A 20,048-nucleotide genomic window follows, 5' to 3' on the forward strand; every position below is an offset into this window, starting at 1 on the left:
TTGGGGATGGAACTACCACTGAGAGAGAAAGAAATACAGAGGGCCAGAGGGAGAGGGTAAGTGGGAAACCCAATCTGTGAGTTTATGGGGCTCCACAGCACAGCAGCAAAATCAATTTGACTGCCGCTGCTTCTGCTTTCAATGAGAAGCAAGGATGATGGAGTGAGAAAGTGGAGAAGGGAAAGGAGATGGAGAGCAGGATGACTGGACAAGGATGGAACTGTGAAGTCAATATGAGTGTGGCAGTAAAACGACGGTAAAAAGATAGACTGAATAAGGAGAGATGGAAGGGTCAGAGAAGGGACAGAAGAGAATGCTGAGGTAATGGATAGGAAATATAACACATGGAACTTGTGGATACAAATAAAGAGCATCTTTGAGATATACGCTACATAAAACAAAAGATAAAACGTGTCCCATCAGATGCTGACAAATACTGGGAAATTAAGAATAAATAACTAGATAGACAATTCAGTGTCTAAGAATTTAGAATTGTGCACTCAAGCTGGAAAGAACTACACTATACAAAATATGCAGTTTATTGGTTTTTTGTACACTGTATCTGCTGACAGTAATAGAAACGCATAGAGTGTCTGCTGAGGGAAGTAGAATTTAATAGCCGTAGCTTCTTTTTATGCATTATCAGTGGCAGTAAATGCACTCATTGCCTTGTTTTAGTGTAAGGAAACAATACATTTGGCCACCATTCCTCCTTTTACCATCTTTCCTTAAACACAGTATATTATCTGGAGTAGCACTTGAACTAATTAGCTGCACAGCTTATTAGTTAATTGCCAGAAGAGGGACAATGATGGCCTTCATATTACTATCAACAGGTACCAGAATGGCTAGAATCCAGCTCTTCCCCTTATACTGGCTTTGTCTTTGTTTGAAAAGCATTGTAATCAGTATGGCTTTGCATAATGTAGGTGGACTGCAAAACTAATAGAAATGCTTTTATCTGCCTGGGAGAGATGCAGCTCTGGTATTATTGTAGACTTGTTGTGCACTGATGTGTGATCTCAGTGTGATGCTTAATGACACACAAGATGAGTTGCAGCAATACAAGTAGAAACTGTAATGTATTTGTGTCTGGGTGTTTTAGATAAAACAGACAAATCTTGAACATTTGGAGTATGGATAATAGCAGAAAAGCCCACAGAAAAGCATCAAGTGATTTTGTCTCCTTGTCTGTTTGCATATCATTTTATTTATTTATATTTATTGATATGTTTTTATTTGTTAATTTGTTTGTTCCATTGTTTTATAATAAAAGTGTCTAGTATAGTGATTGCATATTCATAGCTTAGCCATGTTCTGCAGCAGCAACTGTGAGGAACATGTCATATCACACATTCTTTTCTGTCTTTTTTCTCAATAATTCACCTGAAAGTGAACCGACGTGATAGATTGGGATCACCTCCTCAGTGTCATAAAAATTAGTTCAGTTAGACAGGTAGGATAGAGAAGTCTAGCACAGTTAAATACACACTATTTCCAGCCTACTCAATAGGATACCCTAGGTTTTATTAACAACCATGCATTATATATAATACCCAGCCATTGCAGAAAAAGCTGTGTAACCAACCAGTCTAAGTAGCCCAATGTCACTTACATAATGTGTTGTGGGAAGGAATGTCAGGGAAAGGTAATAAATGGTAATATTTAAAATGTCAAAGTAAATAACATTGAAAATTATTTATTTCTTATAATCATTTTGTCAAAATCCGTAACTTAAAGCAACCAGGAATTTAAAACAACTGCTGCATCAATTTTAAGTAACCGTGTGTATTTGTGTCAGTATGTTCCCTCAGCCACAGTATCCTAATTGTATCATGAAGGCTGCTACCTCCAAAATGGAACTCCTTATTTTCTCATTGCTGCTGACAGCCTCAGCCAAGAGGCTGCTATTTTTAAAAAGGAGTGGGTGACTGTGCGAGCTAATAAATGAGCTCACACACAAAAACAGACACACACACACACGCACGCACGCTCTCACTCTCTTTTGCTCTCTCTCTCTCACACACACAGACACATTTTTATACACAGATTCATGTAGGCAAACATCAGTTTCATTAAAAATAGAAATATATATGTTCACCTTAAGTCAGTCATGCAATAATAGGCATTTTCAAAAACATCTGTATTTTCACATATTTATGCTACAGAGAGAAGCACACACATCTTCCGATGGTTAGAATAATGGATATCTTTTTATGTAAAGCTGTCCAATGTTAGTGTCACCACCTGACAACAGCATGCTGCTAAAACTCAGTCATGATCCAATGTAGCAAGAGATGTTACCACATCTGTTCTTGCACAGTAAGGGGCAGAGGAGCAAAGAGGAAGACATGAGAGAGAAAGAGAGGCACAGAAGGAGTGAGCAAGTACAGAGTGCCAACATGCCGTCGCCTTCAAGTTATTACATTGTCATTGTTTTTATACATGGTCAAACATAAAAATATCTGAATCATAAAAGATAACTCTCATGTGTGATTTCATCTAAAACTTGTAGTTCTTTTTTTTTTTGCTTTCCTATCTCATAATAGATGCTTGACTTATAGGTTGGCATAGTGTTGCTACCTATTTAGTTTCCATTGACATCACTGTATTGTAAGGCTATTGAGTAGCGTCAAATGTATTAGTTATGATGTTGCTAAATGCCCAATGTATATGTCACCTTTGAATGTGGCACAGTTAGTTAGGACATCAAAGTGTTCACTAGAGTTAAGTATGGAGGGTTTCACCCCAAGTTCAGCACCCTGAGGATGTACGCTAAGAGGAAGGAAGGAGGCCGGGGACTGGTGAGTGTCAACACCACGGTCCAGGATGAGATAACGAACATCCACAAATACATCACGAAGATGACCCCAACTGACAGTGTGCTCAGTGAATACCTCAGGCAGCAAAAACCCAAGAAAGTGGAGGAAGGCGAGGAAGCATCATGGAAGGACAGGCCCCTGCACGGTATGTACTACCGGCAGATAGCGGAGGTGGCTGATATCCAGAAATCCTACCAGTGGCTGGACAAAGCTGGACTGAAAGACAGCACAGAGGCACTAATCATGGCAGCACAAGAACAAGCTCTGAGTACAAGATGCATAGAGGCTGGGGTCTATCACACCAGGCAAGACCCCAGGTGCAGGCCGTGTAAAGATGCCCCTGAGACAATCCAGCACATAACAGCAGGGTGCAAGATGCTAGCAGGCAGGGCATACATGGAACGCCATAACCAAGTGCCTGGCATGGTATACAGAAACATCTGTGCCGAGTATAACCTGGAAGTTCTGAGGTCAAAATGGGAGACGCCCCCCAGGGTGGTGGAGAATGACCGAGCTAAGATCCTGTGGGACTTCCAGATACAGACGGACAAAATGGTGGTGGCTAACCAACCGGACATAGTGGTGGTAGACAAACAGAAGAAGACGGCTGTAGTGATAGATGTAGCGGTCCTGAATGACGGCAACATCAGAAAGAAGGAACACGAGAAGCTGGAGAAATACCAAGGGCTCAGAGAAGAGCTCGAGAGGATGTGGGGGGTGAACGTGACGGTGGTCCCAGTGGTAATTGGAGCACTAGGTGCGGTGACTCCCAAGCTAGGCGAGTGGCTCCAGCAGATCCCGGGAACAACATTGGAGATCTCTGTCCAGAAGAGCGCAGTCCTGGGAACAGCTAAGATACTGTGCAGGACCCTCAAGCTCCCAGACCTCTGGTAGAGGACCCAAGCTTGAAGGATAGACCACCCGCAGGGGCGAGCGGGAGATTGTTTTTTATATATATATATATATATATATATATATATGAAAGAGATGAGAGAAATGAGAGAGTAAAGTATTGCTTGACATTGGACAGTGTATGGGTCATGTGTAATGCATTGTGTCTCTGTGCGCTGGTTCTCTGTCTAGCTCCACTCTCTTTTTGTTAGTGTGACATTGAAACTTGCTGCTTATCCCATGATCACCACTATCTTCATTTGTCTCAATTAACTACGACAGCTTTTAGTTTTCTAATGTCCATTTCAATTAGCTGGTTTCACAACATTGCACATGTACCTATGTCAAAGACAGCATGTGGAAAGCTGCTACGAAAAGTTTGTAACTCTTTTGGGATCACCAGGGTTTCTGAAATGATCTTCACACAAGTGTCAATTATAAACACAAATCACCAACACACAAACTTGACTCTATTGATATTGTTAATAATAATAAACAATTCATTTTAAAAGAAAATTGCCCTTACTTCTAGTTGCTTTCTTTCTTTCTTTCCTTTTTTTTTTTTTTTAGATTTCAATCACTTGTTTATGTTTTGTTGTTTTGTATCTGGAGCAGCAAGACTTTTCTCGAGGACAGGAAGACATATGTTTTAATGTCCTGCATTGCCATAGTCTATCAAATCCATTGGTTTTGTCTCCTCTCCAGCTCTGATGAAAAAAAATCATTATTACTTTACACAAAGGTCGTAACTAACAGGAGTATGTAACCACAGATATAACACTCTGTAATCCAAAATTCAGAGAGACTTGGCCCTAATTATTATATTACCCTTTTTTGTCAAGGGTTCAAATTTAAAAGAAGTTTATTTATATAATAACAGTCATTCACTCCAGCTTTAGTACCACACTGTGAAAGGTAACAATCGAAATAGTTCTTATGTGGACCTTAATTTCTCTTATGTGGGATTCTATTTGGAAAACTTACCATCCATCTATTGGAGAAACACAAGCACAAATGGACACATAAGCACATAAGCACACGACTCATTTGTGTCAATCAGCTAGATCCTAAGTACCTAAAGCCTAAATGTGTCACTCTAATATTTTTCTCACAAGTTTTGTATCACATTCACCTAAATAAGTGTGAACATTAGTACAAAGAAATATGTTTAACAGCTTCCCCAATGTCAGGAACAGATTAAGTCTAACCTAAAACACCATATGCTCTATCACCAACAAATATTATCCAATTTTCACACTTCTTATAAAGTACTTTCCTTATGGAGTAGGACTGATTTCAAATGTGTTACTCTAAAGTGTGACTTTCTCTCCTTGTAAACACCAAAACATGTATTTGAATGTCATCATTCCAATTTTCTTTTGCACACTTTGGGCAAATTCTGATTATTATTATTATTATTATTATTATTATTATTATTATTATTATTATTATTATTGTTGTTGTTGTTGTTGTTGTTGATATTTACATTTGAGTGTTATTTAAGTGTTGTTTATATTGTGTCAGTCAGTTGTATTGTTTATACGCATTACTGATAAAGTATAATTGAAATTGTTTCCTTTGAATAATTTCAAAGGAGATTAGAGGACAATTTTTACTTCAGTCATGTTATTTTCACTTGAATTCGAATTCCTCTCTAGTTCAGTCAATAAATTTTGGGTTTTTCCTTTAGGCTTTAAAGAACCTCTGCTCAAAGTACAGGTTATAGTTATTTGAAGACAGCGGTAGTTAACATTTGTAGTGCATTTGTAATCTCCAGTGTGTGCTGTCTGTATTTATATTTGCTTTCAAGCTGAACTGATTAGCAAAAGAGGGGTAGTTCACAATGAAGACATTGAGTGGTTGCTTGCCCGCAGCACCAAAAGGAAGACAAAGATCCACGCAATAAGACTAGACACATCCTTGGGACCCAAGAAAAGGGATTTTCCACTAAAATAAGGAATTCACCAGTATATCCACCAAAGTGATCAATTTTAGTGTTTGCCATGTAAGTATACACAATGTTGGCTTAGGACACAAGTCGATTTCATGTTACATAATCTCAAGTTATAGTTGAGAACAGAAAGCATTATGTGCAAGCCTGAGAGTAATTTCATTCCCTGGCTTGAAGTAGCACTTGGGCTCATTCTGAGATAATGTCACTCTCTTTGTCCCTCAGCTCTGTTCTTCTGACTTTTTCTGTCTTTCTGTCCTTCAGGTTTTCTCCTTTCACTAGTCGTGGGGGGGCAGTGTTCCCTTTTGTTATGTTGGACCTCCTTCTTGATTTGCTCCCTAGATGTTACCATGGAAACTACAAGACACTACATCACCTCAAGTAGAAGTTTCTCAGAGTGCTTGTCTGCGTGCTTGCTAATGTGTGTATGTGCGTGAGCAAGTGTGAATGTGTATGTGGGTGGAGCTCTTTGCCAAAATGCTGATACTGTCTAATTTACTGACACTGAAATGCGAAAGTAGTAGATGAGAACTCAACAACCACGCCACCCGCCTCCAAACGCCTCGTCCACAAAACAAAAAACAAAACAAACTAACTAAATGAAACAGACTTGAACATACTCATGCTTATGTAGTACGACTTATTTGTAAAAAGACACTGAATTAAAGTTTAGTGGATAGAGATTATGAAGTGTTAGAGGGGTTACACTGAAAAAGGAGGAGTATCCCAGATCTGGAAACAGTTACCATGGTAACAGAGGTACAGTAGAGATAGTTTTAAGAAAAATATGGTCTTTGTGTCATTATTCTATTTATGAGTATAAACACATCTACCTCAAATGATCTTGTTATCACACTGGCAGTTACAGATATGCTGAGGTTACACATTGACAAAAAACACAAACATCCACAGATAATACTGTGTGTCCTTCTTAAAAGGAAATGTTGCAAGTTACTGACACCGTGAAAAAATAAAGGGAGAGTATGAAATTGACTCTAAAGTAAAGAATGAAGAAATTGTGATGCTAAGCACACTGAATAAAATCGGTTGTGTATTAAGTCTATATGTGTTATGTGGCTCCACTGACTGAAAAGACAGCATTATGTCTGTGTAGATCTCAGCTCAGATCAGTTAGGCACCACTACTTTTTTAGTGCAGTGGAGCATGGGATTAAATGCAGACTCTGGATCAGCTGCTATGACTCATTCTTTGCTCTGGGCTCCCGATGCTGTGCACCTGGTCAATGAGAAAGAGTAGGCAATTATTATGAAGGAGTGATAGATACACATTTTCTGCCACCAAAACCACTGTGTCCTTGTTCATTACTCTCTGAATAATAACAACTATTGGAACCTTGACATGAGCATAGCAACTGTGATGTCACCATAGTTTTGTTTCAAGAGAAGGCTTTGAAGCCTGCAGTTGGGTTTACCGCTCACTGCCCTCTTGGCAGTTGCTAAAAGCCAGGAAATCTGAATTTGGCCAGTGCAATGAAGCCTGAGGGGAGCTGAGGTGGAGTGAGCAAGCAGCATTTACTGTTGCAGAAAGCGATAGCCTGAGTAAAATTAAGGCAAACACATATAAGCTTTAAAAGTCAGCATCCTCTAATGTGACCCTTTGTAAAGTCACAATGACATACTTGAGATAACGAATTACTTACTGAGATATAAGGAGGAGATACCTTATTTAATGTGCTGTTTCTCACTCATTTTATTATATCCAACTCTTTTAAGAGCTAGCACCGACTCGATGACCAGATCTAAAAACAGCTTTATGCTGACTTAAATACGTAGTTTAGAACTTGTCTGTTTTAACTGTACAGGGGAACCAGCAAAGAAAAAAAAAAAGTAGGGCAGTCAGGAAAAAGAAGAAAGTAGACAGGAGTACTTGGAATCTAGGTGTTCAAGAAAGAAAGCAAAGTAAAAGGCTCATAGTCAGCTGTATTAGAGGCTGGACACTAAGGAAGGATAAAATAACTTTGTCTATAATTGATTGCCTAGGTAATGAGATTGAGCTAGAAAGGATGTGCAGCATGTTAACATGATTAAGGATAAAAATGGAAGTACACTAACAAGTGAAGCGAGTGCGCTGAGAACATAGAAGGAGTACTTTGAAGAGAGAAGAGGACAGAAGGAGGACAGTTAGTGAATCAGATGTAGATGTAGATGATTAGTAAGGAAGAAGTGTGCAGTAGGGACAGATGGGTAGGAGATGTGGATATGATTGCATCAAGAATTAGTTCTGATTCTGTTTTTGTTTGTTATGGTGATGGACAGGTTGATAGATAAGTTCAGGAGGGGAGTCTGTGGACTAGTAGGGAGGAGGTAGAAGAGAGTCTAGAGAAGTATGCACAGGAGAGAGGAATGAACGTCAGTAGAAACTAGACAGAACAAGGATAGCAACAAAATTGAAACGGACGGTTTACAAGATGATAGCAAGACCCGCCATGATTTGGTTTGGAAATTTTAGTGCTAACAAAAGAGTGGATGCCGAAATGGATTTTTGCTGCAAGTGACCAGATTTGTCTGTGTGGGATTCTCTAAGAAGAATAATAAGAAGCCTTTTGTCACAGACCTGGGTCTGAGGGACCCAGGCTCCTTGAGCAGTGTGGACTCTCATTATTATTGTTATTATATGTGTTTTCAACATATCAGTAAGTGTAAGCCTGCCGCAGTTGGAAAGTGTCTAACGTCTGCCTCTGCTATTTCCCAGGAGGAGCCTGGAAACGAGAGGGCAGCAAGCACGGGGTGCATGGACACTTGGAAGCGAGGACACAGGGCATGGACACTGGGAGGAAGACACGGCACGGGAGTCTGGGGCGCACGGGGATTTATTGTGTATTATTTACGTCACTGTAAATAAATGCACTGCTTGCATTGAAAAGTGCTGCATTTTGGGTCCTACTTTCCCACACACCCACGGTTTGCCAGCGCAAACCGTGACACCTTTATTGTCATTGTACATTTGAAATTTAGAACAAGATTCATAAAACTATTGTGTTCAGTGCAAAACAGTAGGTGAAAAAATAAATAAATAAATAAATAAATAAATAAATAAGGCTTAAAAACAAAAGTATTAAGAGCAGGTAAACATGTTAGTACATTTAGAGCATGGCTGGAGTTAAAGGAATGACATTCACAACAGAATAGCTATTGCACTCAAAAAGAAATATTGTAAAATGTTTCAGATTTGGAAGGTTTTCTTTATTTACAGCAGTTGAAAGTTCAAATGGCCCAGGGGATGAAATTGTTTTTAAGCCTGTTTGTCCAGCTCGTTATGCACCTGTACCACCTGCTCAAGGGCAGGAGGTTGAACAAGTGCTGTTCAGGGTGGGAAGATTCTTTGATTATTTTCTTTGCCCTGCTGAGACACAGAGAGCTGGAGATGTCCTCTAGGGAGGGCAGTGTGCAGCCACTGGTTCTCTGGGCATTGTTGATAACCCTCTGCACAGCTTTTCTGTCTGCTGCTGAGCAGCCAGTGTACCACACTGTGATACAGTACGTCAGTACACTCTCAATGGTGAAGCGGAGAAGGCCTCCGACAGCTTTTCCTCTGTGCAATTCCTCCTAAGCACTCACAGGAAAACTAGTCTCTGATGTGCCTTTTTAACCACCACTGCTATTGTTCGCACACCCAGAGAGAGGCTCCGCAATGTAGGTTTCCAGGAATTTAAAGGATGAAACTCTGATGACAGAGTCCCTGTAGAAGTCGAGCTGGGTAGAGTCTGCCGTGTGTCTCCTGTAGTCACTGGCCATCTCTTTGGTTTTATTGGTGTTAAGTGCCAGGTTATTAAACAGAGAACCTACTATTTTATGTTGCTGCAGCATTGCATTGCACGCCTCATCACATCATGCATGATGACATTTGCTTAACACCTTTGCACCCAAAGGCAGATGTCATAGGACTTCATTAAATATTTTTCACTGCAATTCCTTTCAAAAATGTAGTTGTACGGAAACAGTGGAACAGGGGGTGTAATTTGCCACATGAACAACAAAAAAATCAGTAAATGGTCATAATAAATCAGTCTGGTATTTAGTTTGTTGCATCAATTGAAATTACATTGCACATTTTCACCGACTCTTACATATCAATGTGCATGGCTGCTGTTACCAGAAGGGTCATTCAGTCTCAAATCAGCTAACTTTTGGAACATTTTCTTCTCAGCCATCTCTGATTTGCATCAAAATTGTATGGTACAAAACTTGAAGATATATAATGAGTACTGTGAAATCTTACCTTTATATATCAAATAGTTTTCTAGATATAGGCCTTTCCCCCACACAATGAACTCTGAGGCAATGTTTGAAAGTAAATACAGTCCCAATCAAAAGTTTAAGACCACTTGAAAAATGGCAAAAAAATAAATAAAAAAATCATATTTTGCATATTTTCTTGGATCTTAACAAGGTTCCAAGTAGAGCATGAACATGCAACAAGAATAAAATGGAGTGAAACAAAACATGCCATTTATTGAAAACAACAATATATAGAAAGTAAAAAGCAAACAAGTCATCTGTCTTTTTCAATATTTATTTTCAAATAGACTGACTTCTTAACAGCAATACTGCTACACTAAGAAAACAGACCTACATTAAATTAAATAATTTATTTGAAAAAAATAAACAACACATTGATGTCCAAAATGTAAATTGACATTCCTTAGATATTTTGGTGTAAATCTCCATTCACAATGAAACAGGTATGGTAGAAATACATTTCATCTCTTCTTCCTGTTCTGGAGACAAACAAACAATGTCTTCATTATAGTCAGCATGCTGTCAGAGTGAAAACAGCTGGGCAATATGTTTGCATCTTTAGACAGGTTTCCTCTAAGACGGTAGTTTGGAGTAACATTGATATCTAAATTTAAGAGAGATAGTTCCCTACCAAAAAGTGTAAATCTGAATTGTAATGATCTAAAAATAAATATGTTAGCAAAAGATTTGGATCCCTATTGTCACGGTCCGGTGGCAGACCATGGGGATGTGGAGAAAAATAGGACCCAAAACGCAGGACTCTTCACTGCAAACGGTGCGTTTATTTACAGTGCGATAAATGGCAATAAATCCCCATGCTCTCCCTTTACTCCCGTGTGGTGTCCTCCCCGAAAAGTCCGTGTCTTAGCACTCCCCGGGCTGGCTGCTTTGTGGCGCTCGACACTTCTTCTGGGGAAACAATCGGAGTCCTGGAGTCTCATGCAATAATCCCACATCGAGGAGCTCTCAGCCACACTGCTTTGTAGCTCCCCCGACGATCCTGATCAGTTGCAGGTGTGTGATCCTCTCCCTCAGGTGTGGCCAGCCTCCAGCCTGAACACACCCACCAGACCTGATGATGCCTGTAAACTGGTGCTCAGCGCACACACACACACACACACACACACACACACACACACACACACACACACACACACACACACACACACACACACATACACCAGGAAGACGAGGGACAGCAGCACCAAAAATATACATGTCCATAACATATTTAATAACCCTGGGTCCCTCAGACCCAGGTCCGTGACACCTATACTTACTCTTATGTTAACTGAAAAGAGTGCAATCTGATTTTTATGCATCGTTTGGGGATTCAAGGCAGATATGATAAAAGAGAAAAATCTAGACTCGTCAGAGCTGAAGAAGTACTTTGCAACACTAGTTTAAAAAGAGAATTGTTTTAAATGTTTGGTTACAATTGCAGCGTTCCAAAAACATCAGCAGTAAAATACTTGTTGTGGTATTGTACCACAACAAGTATTTTACTAACACTGTGGTTTTGATTTATTTATTTACTGGACTGTGTTGCCAGAGAGGAGCTCCACTGTGGGTTAGTTAGGTAGACAGCAGTGCGGATATTCTTCAAATTGCTCAATCAAGGCATTTGAACCACAGGGATCAGTCAAGCAGGAATTCTTCATTGCACAGTGAGTAACAAAATCAGCAGCAGCACACAATGCAAACACATTTGCAAAGAAAGCAGGAAGTCAATTAGAAGACAAACAGAGACTTTTGAAAACGCATGAGAGGGTAGCACAGTGTTTAGTCCTCACAGCAAAAATGTTCTTGGTTAAAACCTTCTTTGTCAGGTTTCTGTATCATTTGAATCCAGAGTCTGGCAACACTGCTATAGGGATTTCACTTAATATAAATCTTACAAAGTTTGTTAGACTAAAAAGTCATATTTAACCTCCATGAATTTCCTAGTTTCTAGGTCCTTCTGAGATCTTTCTGACTACTCAGTCAGTTAAGATTACAAGTATAAATGTGACTATTGTTCTCTTATTTATTTATTAAGCATCAGGTGTAGAACTGTAACTAATGAACTGTATTTATATACTGGTATGAATGCATTGTTTTCTGTGTGTGTGTGTGTATTATAAGTACACAAGTATATATTTGTGTTTATTTTTGTAGGTTATGCAGAAAGCTTTCTGAAGTGTTTTGCAGTGTGTGTGTGTGTGTGTGTGTGTGTGTGTGTGTGTGTGTGTGTGCGCGCGCGCATTCATGTCTTTATCTGTTTGTGGTTGAGAGCTTGAAGGCATATCCTGCTGCTGGTAAATTACCCAAAGCAACGTGGCATGGAGAGAAAGCAGTGGGAGGGAGTGAGGAGAGGTGAAGTAGGAGCTTGAGAGAGGAGGAGAGAAAGCGAAAGACAGAGGAGTGATCATTTGGAACCCCAGGTCTTATCAAACATTGTTAGTGCACCCTACTGCCTCTCATTTACAATCTTATCCCCTCGTGTAGCACACACGAACAGAGGAACATTAGGGAAAAGATTTCAAAAGGCCCAGGTATGTAGAGCACATAGTAGCTATTCATTGTTTATACAATAAACTACTTTTATACAAATATGGCCAAATTACTGTGCAAAGGTCTCTTGTCACCCCTCACTTCACAAGTTTTTATTTGGACATTGGCTACTTTTTCATCCAATTTCAATCCATCCTTTTACATCACCATTTTTAGAGGATTTTTTAAGCAATTAAATACTAACCTTTGATTAATTCAAAGCACCAAACTCAAGGTATGAACCACTGTTGTGACTACACATTACAGGCAACTTAGCAAAGAACCAATAAATAGTTCAGCAAAGTCCTGACACAGGACCTGAGAGAACCTGCGTGAAGTACTTCTCAAGCAAGGGAAAAAGGGAGAAAAGGCTGAAATATGCTAAAGTGCACGAGAACTGCATGTGATAAATCCCAAATTAAAATTCTTGTATTGTGTTGAGAAGGTCAGAAAAGACAAAAACTGAGTGTCTGTATCAGTAAAACACAGTTAAGACTATCATGTTTTGGGGCTACATTTAAGCTAGTGATATAGGGAATCTTGTCAAAACTGATGTAATTATAATAGACTTGTAGTCAAGACCGCCTAATCCGAGACCAAGACAAGACCAAGACCAGAGGGTATCGAGACCAAGACAAGACCAAGACCAGAGGGTATCGAGACCAAGACAAGACCAAGACCAAGACCAAGTCGAGACGAGACCAAGACCTAGACCAAGTTGAGGCGAGACCAAGTTGAGGCGAGACCAAGACCGAGACCGGGACAAAAAAGACTAACTTTTGTGTGCTTTTGAGGGCTGACATGATGGTACTGACTGGCCCCAAAGTCATCTGACAAAACAGCGATCACCTCCAGCAACTGTCTAAAGAATGGGAAATATGTAACTGGTTTCAGTTATACTTTATATATAGATAAAATTGTAACATCAAACTGAAGATTATAATCTTGAAATTGCATCATGTCCTATTGTAGTAGTACTAGCCAAATTACACTGTATGATATCAACTTCCCTAAAATGGATAAGGCCTGTCAACACAAAGTGATATGCAGATGTTATTTAAAAGTCAATGGTCACATTTATTTAGTCAAACAACACCATTTTAAGTAAAATTCTGTAATCAAACAATATAAAGACATGTGCACACCTCACATGAATCAGATGCAAACTACAAATATTACATACCAATACAAATTGTGCATTAATAAGAATAAGAACAAGTGCTTAAAAGATTCTGGCATCTTGATGTCTTCAGTGGCATGAGATTACAACACACTGCCAATGAAATCAAGCCTGTTGTTCAGTAGGGCAGGAACAATAGAACACAGACATTATGAACAAATAACAAATATCTTATGAACAAATATATAATGAACAAACAGCATATTTTCAGAGAGGAGGGAGAGAAAACAGTTCACATTTTAAAACAGTTATTGATTGCATTTCAAGAAAACTAAGATTGCAACATCTTATAGCCTAGCCGTGCGCGGTGGGGTCTCATTAGAATGCCTCCTCTACTAAAAATCCTCTCAACTGGGGCAGAAGAGGCAGGGACAGAGAGGACCTTCAAGGCAACGCTGTGTAGACTGGGGAAACGCTCTTTGTTTTTTGACCAAAAGGTGAGTGCATCACAGTCAGAGTCATTTATGCTGTCTAGGTACTTGCTTATTTGTGCATCAGTGCTCGAGTCCTGGCTTGTGCTGCGTTGCAACCTAAATGCCTTGTAGTGTGAAAGAAGACGTTGTTTTGGGGGTGGTCACTATCTGATAACTCTGTGTCTTCTTCTGTTGGTGCCGCAGGTCCGTCTCTGTCTACCTCTGTGATCAAAAGGTCTGGAAAAGGGTGCACACACACACACACACACAAAGACAGGATTAGACAGGATGCTTCTAATGATGCTATAAAACCAAAGACAGTGATAATAAGTGGAACAACAAAAACAACAATAACAATAAATTATTATTATTATACAGTCACCTATTAATGACTTTTTAAGGTCATCTCTGAACCTCTTCAGTGCTGGTCCGGTTTCACCATTTTGGACATCTAAATCTACCCAGGTCAGTCCAAACTGGGGGTCGAGCATGGTGGCATGGAAGTAGATCCGATGGCTAAACAGCTCTTCTGGATCCTTTTCGTCCATGCAAATCTGCCTGAAAATTCCAGAGAACCGTTTCTCTAAGGATCTTTTCAGTGCCCTGACTATAGTTACAACCTGGGGCATTTGTACTTCCATCTTTATAAGATGATTCTTCAAGTCCAGAACAGTGGGGACCACCATGCTAATAGTCACCTGATGATCACCTTCTGTAAGGTCTGTTGCATCAGAAAAAGGCTCAAGCAAAGCACAAAGGTCTTTCAGCTGAGCCCACTCTCGGGTTGAAAACACTAAATTCTCTGTATCGCTGCACATTTCAGTGATGGCCCCGTGGTCAAGTGTGATCAGAGCCTTTAACTGTCTGTAGGTGCTATTCCAGCGGGTGTTGTTTCCTGCTGGGATGGACTTATTGGAGCCAAAGTGTGCCTCAAACAAGTCTTTGTGGTTACTACTGCTGTGCAGCAGGTTTGTAAACTTGCTGGCTTTGGCAATGGCTCTAGCTATTGCCTTTAACTCTTTCATCCCATCACTGATTACAAGTTGCAGCGAGTGGGCGAAGCAAGAAAGACGTTCACCCGTTGACCATGGATCAGAACCTTCTGCATCCTCCCACATTGTTTCATCATCGAGGTCATCACTGTTGTCACCTTCAGGGTGCTCTACTTCTGGCTTTAAAGGCCCGCTTCATATTGGATGCATTATCCGTCAGAATGTAGCTTATTTTATGGCATACTCCTCAACTATTCTGTCAAATGCTGAGGCGATTCGTTCGCCACAGTGCTTCCCTGTGAAATGCCTACAGTCAAGCAAAAATGATTGTAAACTGTAAGAGTCCTTGTTCTTGCAGGCAACATGAGCAGTAACTCCCAGGAAAGTACGAAGCCTCCGGTCAGACCAGAGGTCTGTTGTTATTGCTACATTTGGCTGGACTTCCAGTCACTTTAGTAACAAGGTGAGGTATCAGCTTCTCTGTCAAGGTGGTTCTAGACACAGGAGTGTATTTGCTATCCAAGACATTCAGGAAGTGTCTAAAATGTGGATTCTCAACGATAGACAGGGGGAGAGAGCATCCAACTATAAGGTCCTGGAGGATGGACTGGGTGATGGCCTGTTGCCTGGGTGAATTTGGGGAAAATAAGTGGATGCTTGGAGCAAACAATGATAATTGAGGCTGTGTGGGATTGACCGCTATCACTGATGTTGCAGATCCTGCTTTGTACTCCAAGTACCTACAAAACAGGGAAATAGGAATCTGTAAAACATCTATTTCTATTCAACCACAAAAACTACTGTATCTTACAAGCACAGTAATTTTAAACCTATCAATGAGGGCAGACCTTTGCATACAAAATAACCTAATCTAATCCAGTGTGACACATATAGATCATTAGGCACAACTAGTAATAATGAAAATACTGGAGTGTTCAGGGTTGCAAGACCTTAAATAACAAGAACAGAAAAACAGTTGAATGGAATCTACAAAAGACAAAATGTCTGTGCATTAACTTTGCATGTTGCATTAAGCCTCCTCCTGCCAGTCATCTATCAGAAACAGCTGTATTGACAAGAAATGAACTACTCAATAAAGTCTGAAGTTACACCAATACAAAATAACTGTGTCTAATAATGCTAAAATAGCCCCTACACACTGGACTGGTTTAGTAGGGCAACATAGTAGAAAACACCTAAGAAAGTCATAGTCAAAGGTCCTTAAGTTCGATTTAAGAACTTTAGGACTCAGTTTTGCGATCCGTGCTATCTGGACCAGAGCCATAGACCGCTCTGATCTGGGCTTCACTGTCGAGAATGCCGCTGTTAGCCGAGCAATGTTATAGGGACACTCTTGAAACGCCCGTCCTTACTTACGAGTCAGCAACCACATAAATATGCCCATTAAAGTCAACAACAAACCACACCATACCAGCCCTTAAAGTGCTCACTGAAATGGTTTCGATGTATTTCTGCTCAATGAATTCACCAAAATACTTAAAGTTAGTGAAAATTGTTTAAGTAGCTGATAGCCACTGCTAGCGCTAGCTACCTGTACATAGCATGTAACGTAACGTTAAGTTAAAGTTAAGTCTGCAGGGACGGTTGCAAAAAAACTGTCCCTACATAATTTATAACGTTTGAAGAACACATTATAAATAACATAAACATGACCTGGTCATCTGAGGTTGGAAAGGTAGTTAGAAGAGTTTGAAGATGGATAGATGGCTACTGGCTAGCTTACCTTTGAGGGTGTTTGCGCTCCAGGTGCCTGGTGAAGGTTGAGGTAGTCCCGGCTGTCTCGGTCAAGGAGACTTTGCAAAACCTGCACTTTGCCGAATGCTTCTTTTTTGCATTTACCAAAAACTCTTTGTGTTCTATGAACGCAAATTTTATGACAGACGAAGTCGCTGACATTTCTGTAACTTACTGACGGGGCATATTGCTCAATCTAACGGGTTGCATTTAGTTGTGTTTGAAGGGCGCGAAAGGTGAAATAATAAAATGCCACAATGTGGAGGGATTTGAGCATGGCTGAGCCACTGTGTGTCGCTGTGTGCCAGCTGAGCAGCGAAAGGAAATTAATTGAGGAGCCGGCTCTCGCTCAATGGGAGTCAACTATTCTGATTCACTACAAAGCACTCTCTAAGCACGGCTCTTAGAGCTAAAGCTTTTGCGCATGATACATTATCGAACGTTACGCTGTGTGTCATGGATACTGTTGACTCCAAATCTCCCGACCACTATGTTGATCTGAGACAGCAAGACCGAGATAGCGAGACCAAGACAAGACCGGGACCAAAGTCCGTCGAGACCAAGACAAGACCAAGACAAGACCAAGACAAAAGTCCGTCGAGACCAAGACGAGACCAAGACCACGTAAAAGTGGTCTCGAGACCGGTCTCGAGACATCCAACTCTAAATTATAAACACAAAAAAGTACTGTTAGACTTTGATACACCATCCAATACTGTGCGAAAAGGCATAATTTTTCAGTATGACAATGATTCCAAACACAGTGCCAGTGCAGTGAAAGAATACCTGAATAGAAAAACACACAATGGAACACTATCATGGATTGGCCTCCCCAGAGCTCAGACCTCAACATTACTGATGCAGTGTGGGATCATCTTAACAGTTAATAGAACAAAAGGCATTTAGCATGCAAGGAAGAGTCTTCGAATTTCCTTCAAGAACCCTGAAAACCTGGTCCTGAAGACTACTTAAAGAAAATACACACAAGATTACCTAAAAGAGTGTATGTGTAATCTATGCTTACTTTCATTTGTCTGTGTTATCCAGTATAGTGTGCAGCATATACACCATTTTATGTTTAACAACACCTATTCAGTACACAATAGGGATTACACTGTACCTCAACACCAGTTAGCCATGCTGCACAGAATCATGACAGATGCAGTGCTTTATTAGAGTGTTAATGATGAGCTCTGTTATGTGCTTCTTTATTACATTGAAAAGGTTAAAACATGAAAACTACATGATTAAAAACATGGGCAAAACAAACCAACCTCTCTTGGACTACTAACAGTATCAAAGTTATTCTCCCATTTTAATTTTGCTTATTCTAGAGCCTCTTATATTTTCTATCTTTCTACCTGTGGTCTTTCTTTTAAGCTGTTTTTTCTCTTTTGTTCTTTTTTGTATTTAAAGTTGAGAACTGAGTGTACTTAACCATAAATAAGATACAAAAGAGACACCAAGAAAGGAAGACAGAGTAGCAGTGATAGTATGGTAATGGATTTGTTGAGAAAAACAAATGGCTATTAATTGATGACCAAGAGAAACACCAGAGATGACATGGGATTGGTATTTAGCTAACAAACAAACAAACAAATAAAAAAAAACATAACTTTTCAAGTAGTTGTAATAAGAACTATCTTGAAATTTGATTTCCAGATGTGACCGGGGTCAGAAGTATATAATACATAAAAATAAATGAAAAATAGTTTCTTGTAATGCCTAAAACACTAAACAAATACTACATGGGGTAAATAACTGCTTAACCTCCTGCTGAATTTGTGACTTTGCTCATTTACATAGAAATAAAAAGCAGGTATTGGATTAATACTAGCACGATAAGATAAATACTTCAGAACATTGCTCCTGTTCTTTAGAAAATACACAGAATATATTTTAAGGTCATTTTGATACTCCCATTGAAACCAATATAAAATGCAACTAGCACCGTCTGGACACATTTAATACAAAACCTGATGTACCCTGTGCCAGAACTAGATGTGACTGATAGCCAAATACAGTTAGATAAAGAAAGAATAATTATTTCAGTGCCGAATTGTTTCGGGAAGGATACAGTTAGAGTGCATAAGTGTAGGTGTGGAGAACATGCAGGTTGCTAGCTGTGCAGAACTGTGGGCAAACATAAGCTGAACTGAGCAAGGTCCAAGCAAGTAAAGAGTGAAATCTGGAGAAGAGTGGATTGAGGGTGAACGAGGAAATGGCTGCAGGCCCCCTTAGAAGAGGGGGCAGAGGTGGACTGCACAACAAACTTTCACTGTTCTACTTATACTGTATCTTGAGGCATGCGCAATCATCCAGGTAAGTTTCTATACATGTTATACAGTTTATACTGTACTTAAAGCTTAACATAAATAGTCATTTAAATTGGAAAGAAGTGCAAATAAATAAATAAATAAATAAAACATGGTTTCTCATAACACTCATATTTTATCAAAATGGCTGTCAGAGTTTAACCTGAGATTGAATTTTGCGTAATTTCTATACAAAACTTAACACAATGTGACAGGTGTGACCTTAGTCTGGGAACCGCCCCTGGTGGGCGGAGCTGGTCTTTGCTCCTTTCATAAGCTCAGGTGTGGGCAATTAGGTATACCTCAGCAAACCTGAAGCTGCCAGTGCTTGGTGCAAGTTGGTGTTTTTAATTTGTTTCCATGAAAGCTTGATGCAGGTCCCCTTAAACTTCTGTCAGAACGGTAGGTTACACAACAATGTACCACTTGAGCTTTGGTTGTTGTGGCCGAGGTTTACAGTTATTTGCACCCTTGTAGGTGGGAAACATTGCGTTCCCGTCAGAACAGTGTAGTGGACTTCACCGCCACTGACCCACATTTATTAGGGTGTGACGCGAACTTGTGGACAGGTAACGAAAACAATACAGTTGAGGAATATTCCTGTGTTTTACTGTCCAGTGTAAGCTGTCGCCTGCCTTTTATTTACAGAGTACCGAGCTGCTGCTTTGCCCAGTGGATTTCTGGCTGCGGGCACAGGACCCGACACATCAGTGTGTTTTAATTTGTTTTATACTGGTGTAATTTTGACTGCTGCGGCTGTCGATTTTATTTGTTTCTTGTTTTATGTTTCTGTATCAGTAGGCACCATAGAGATTGGTTCTTTTAGTATTTTAACCCTTTTTTATACATTTATATTGCCGCAGACGGTCAAGGCGCTGCAGGGAAAACAAATCCTTTTTTGTCTCACCGCTTTTGCATGCCCAGCGGTGGGCCTGAGT

General features: G+C 39.9%; 1 protein-coding gene and 1 pseudogene across 1 annotated transcript; one reads left to right on the forward strand and one right to left on the reverse strand.

The window, feature by feature from the left end:
* Positions 1-283: 283 nt before the first annotated feature.
* On the forward strand, positions 284-5,946 carry LOC148098837 (uncharacterized). The gene is made up of 3 exons (XM_087851438.1): positions 284-321; positions 2,726-3,563; positions 5,929-5,946. Exons 1-3 carry the CDS (start codon positions 284-286, stop codon positions 5,944-5,946), a joined length of 894 nt encoding a protein of 297 aa, XP_087707564.1.
* Positions 5,947-13,883: 7,937 nt separating this feature from the next.
* Positions 13,884-16,957, reverse strand: LOC148098838 (zinc finger BED domain-containing protein 4-like; annotated as a pseudogene).
* Between the last annotated feature and the right edge of the window lie 3,091 nt (positions 16,958-20,048).

The sequence above is a fragment of the Neolamprologus brichardi genome, chromosome 14 (assembly GCF_056152115.1).
Source record: "Neolamprologus brichardi isolate AB-2024 chromosome 14, ASM5615211v1, whole genome shotgun sequence".
NCBI lineage: Eukaryota > Metazoa > Chordata > Actinopteri > Cichliformes > Cichlidae > Neolamprologus > Neolamprologus brichardi.

Coding starts and splice junctions, on each gene's coding strand:
- LOC148098837 (XM_087851438.1), top strand. CDS start 284: ATGGAAGGGTCAGAGAAGGGACAGAAGAGAATGCTGAG. Junction 322..2,725: donor GGACAGAAGAGAATGCTGAG/GTAATGGATAGG, acceptor AGTGTTCACTAG/AGTTAAGTATGGAGGGTTTC.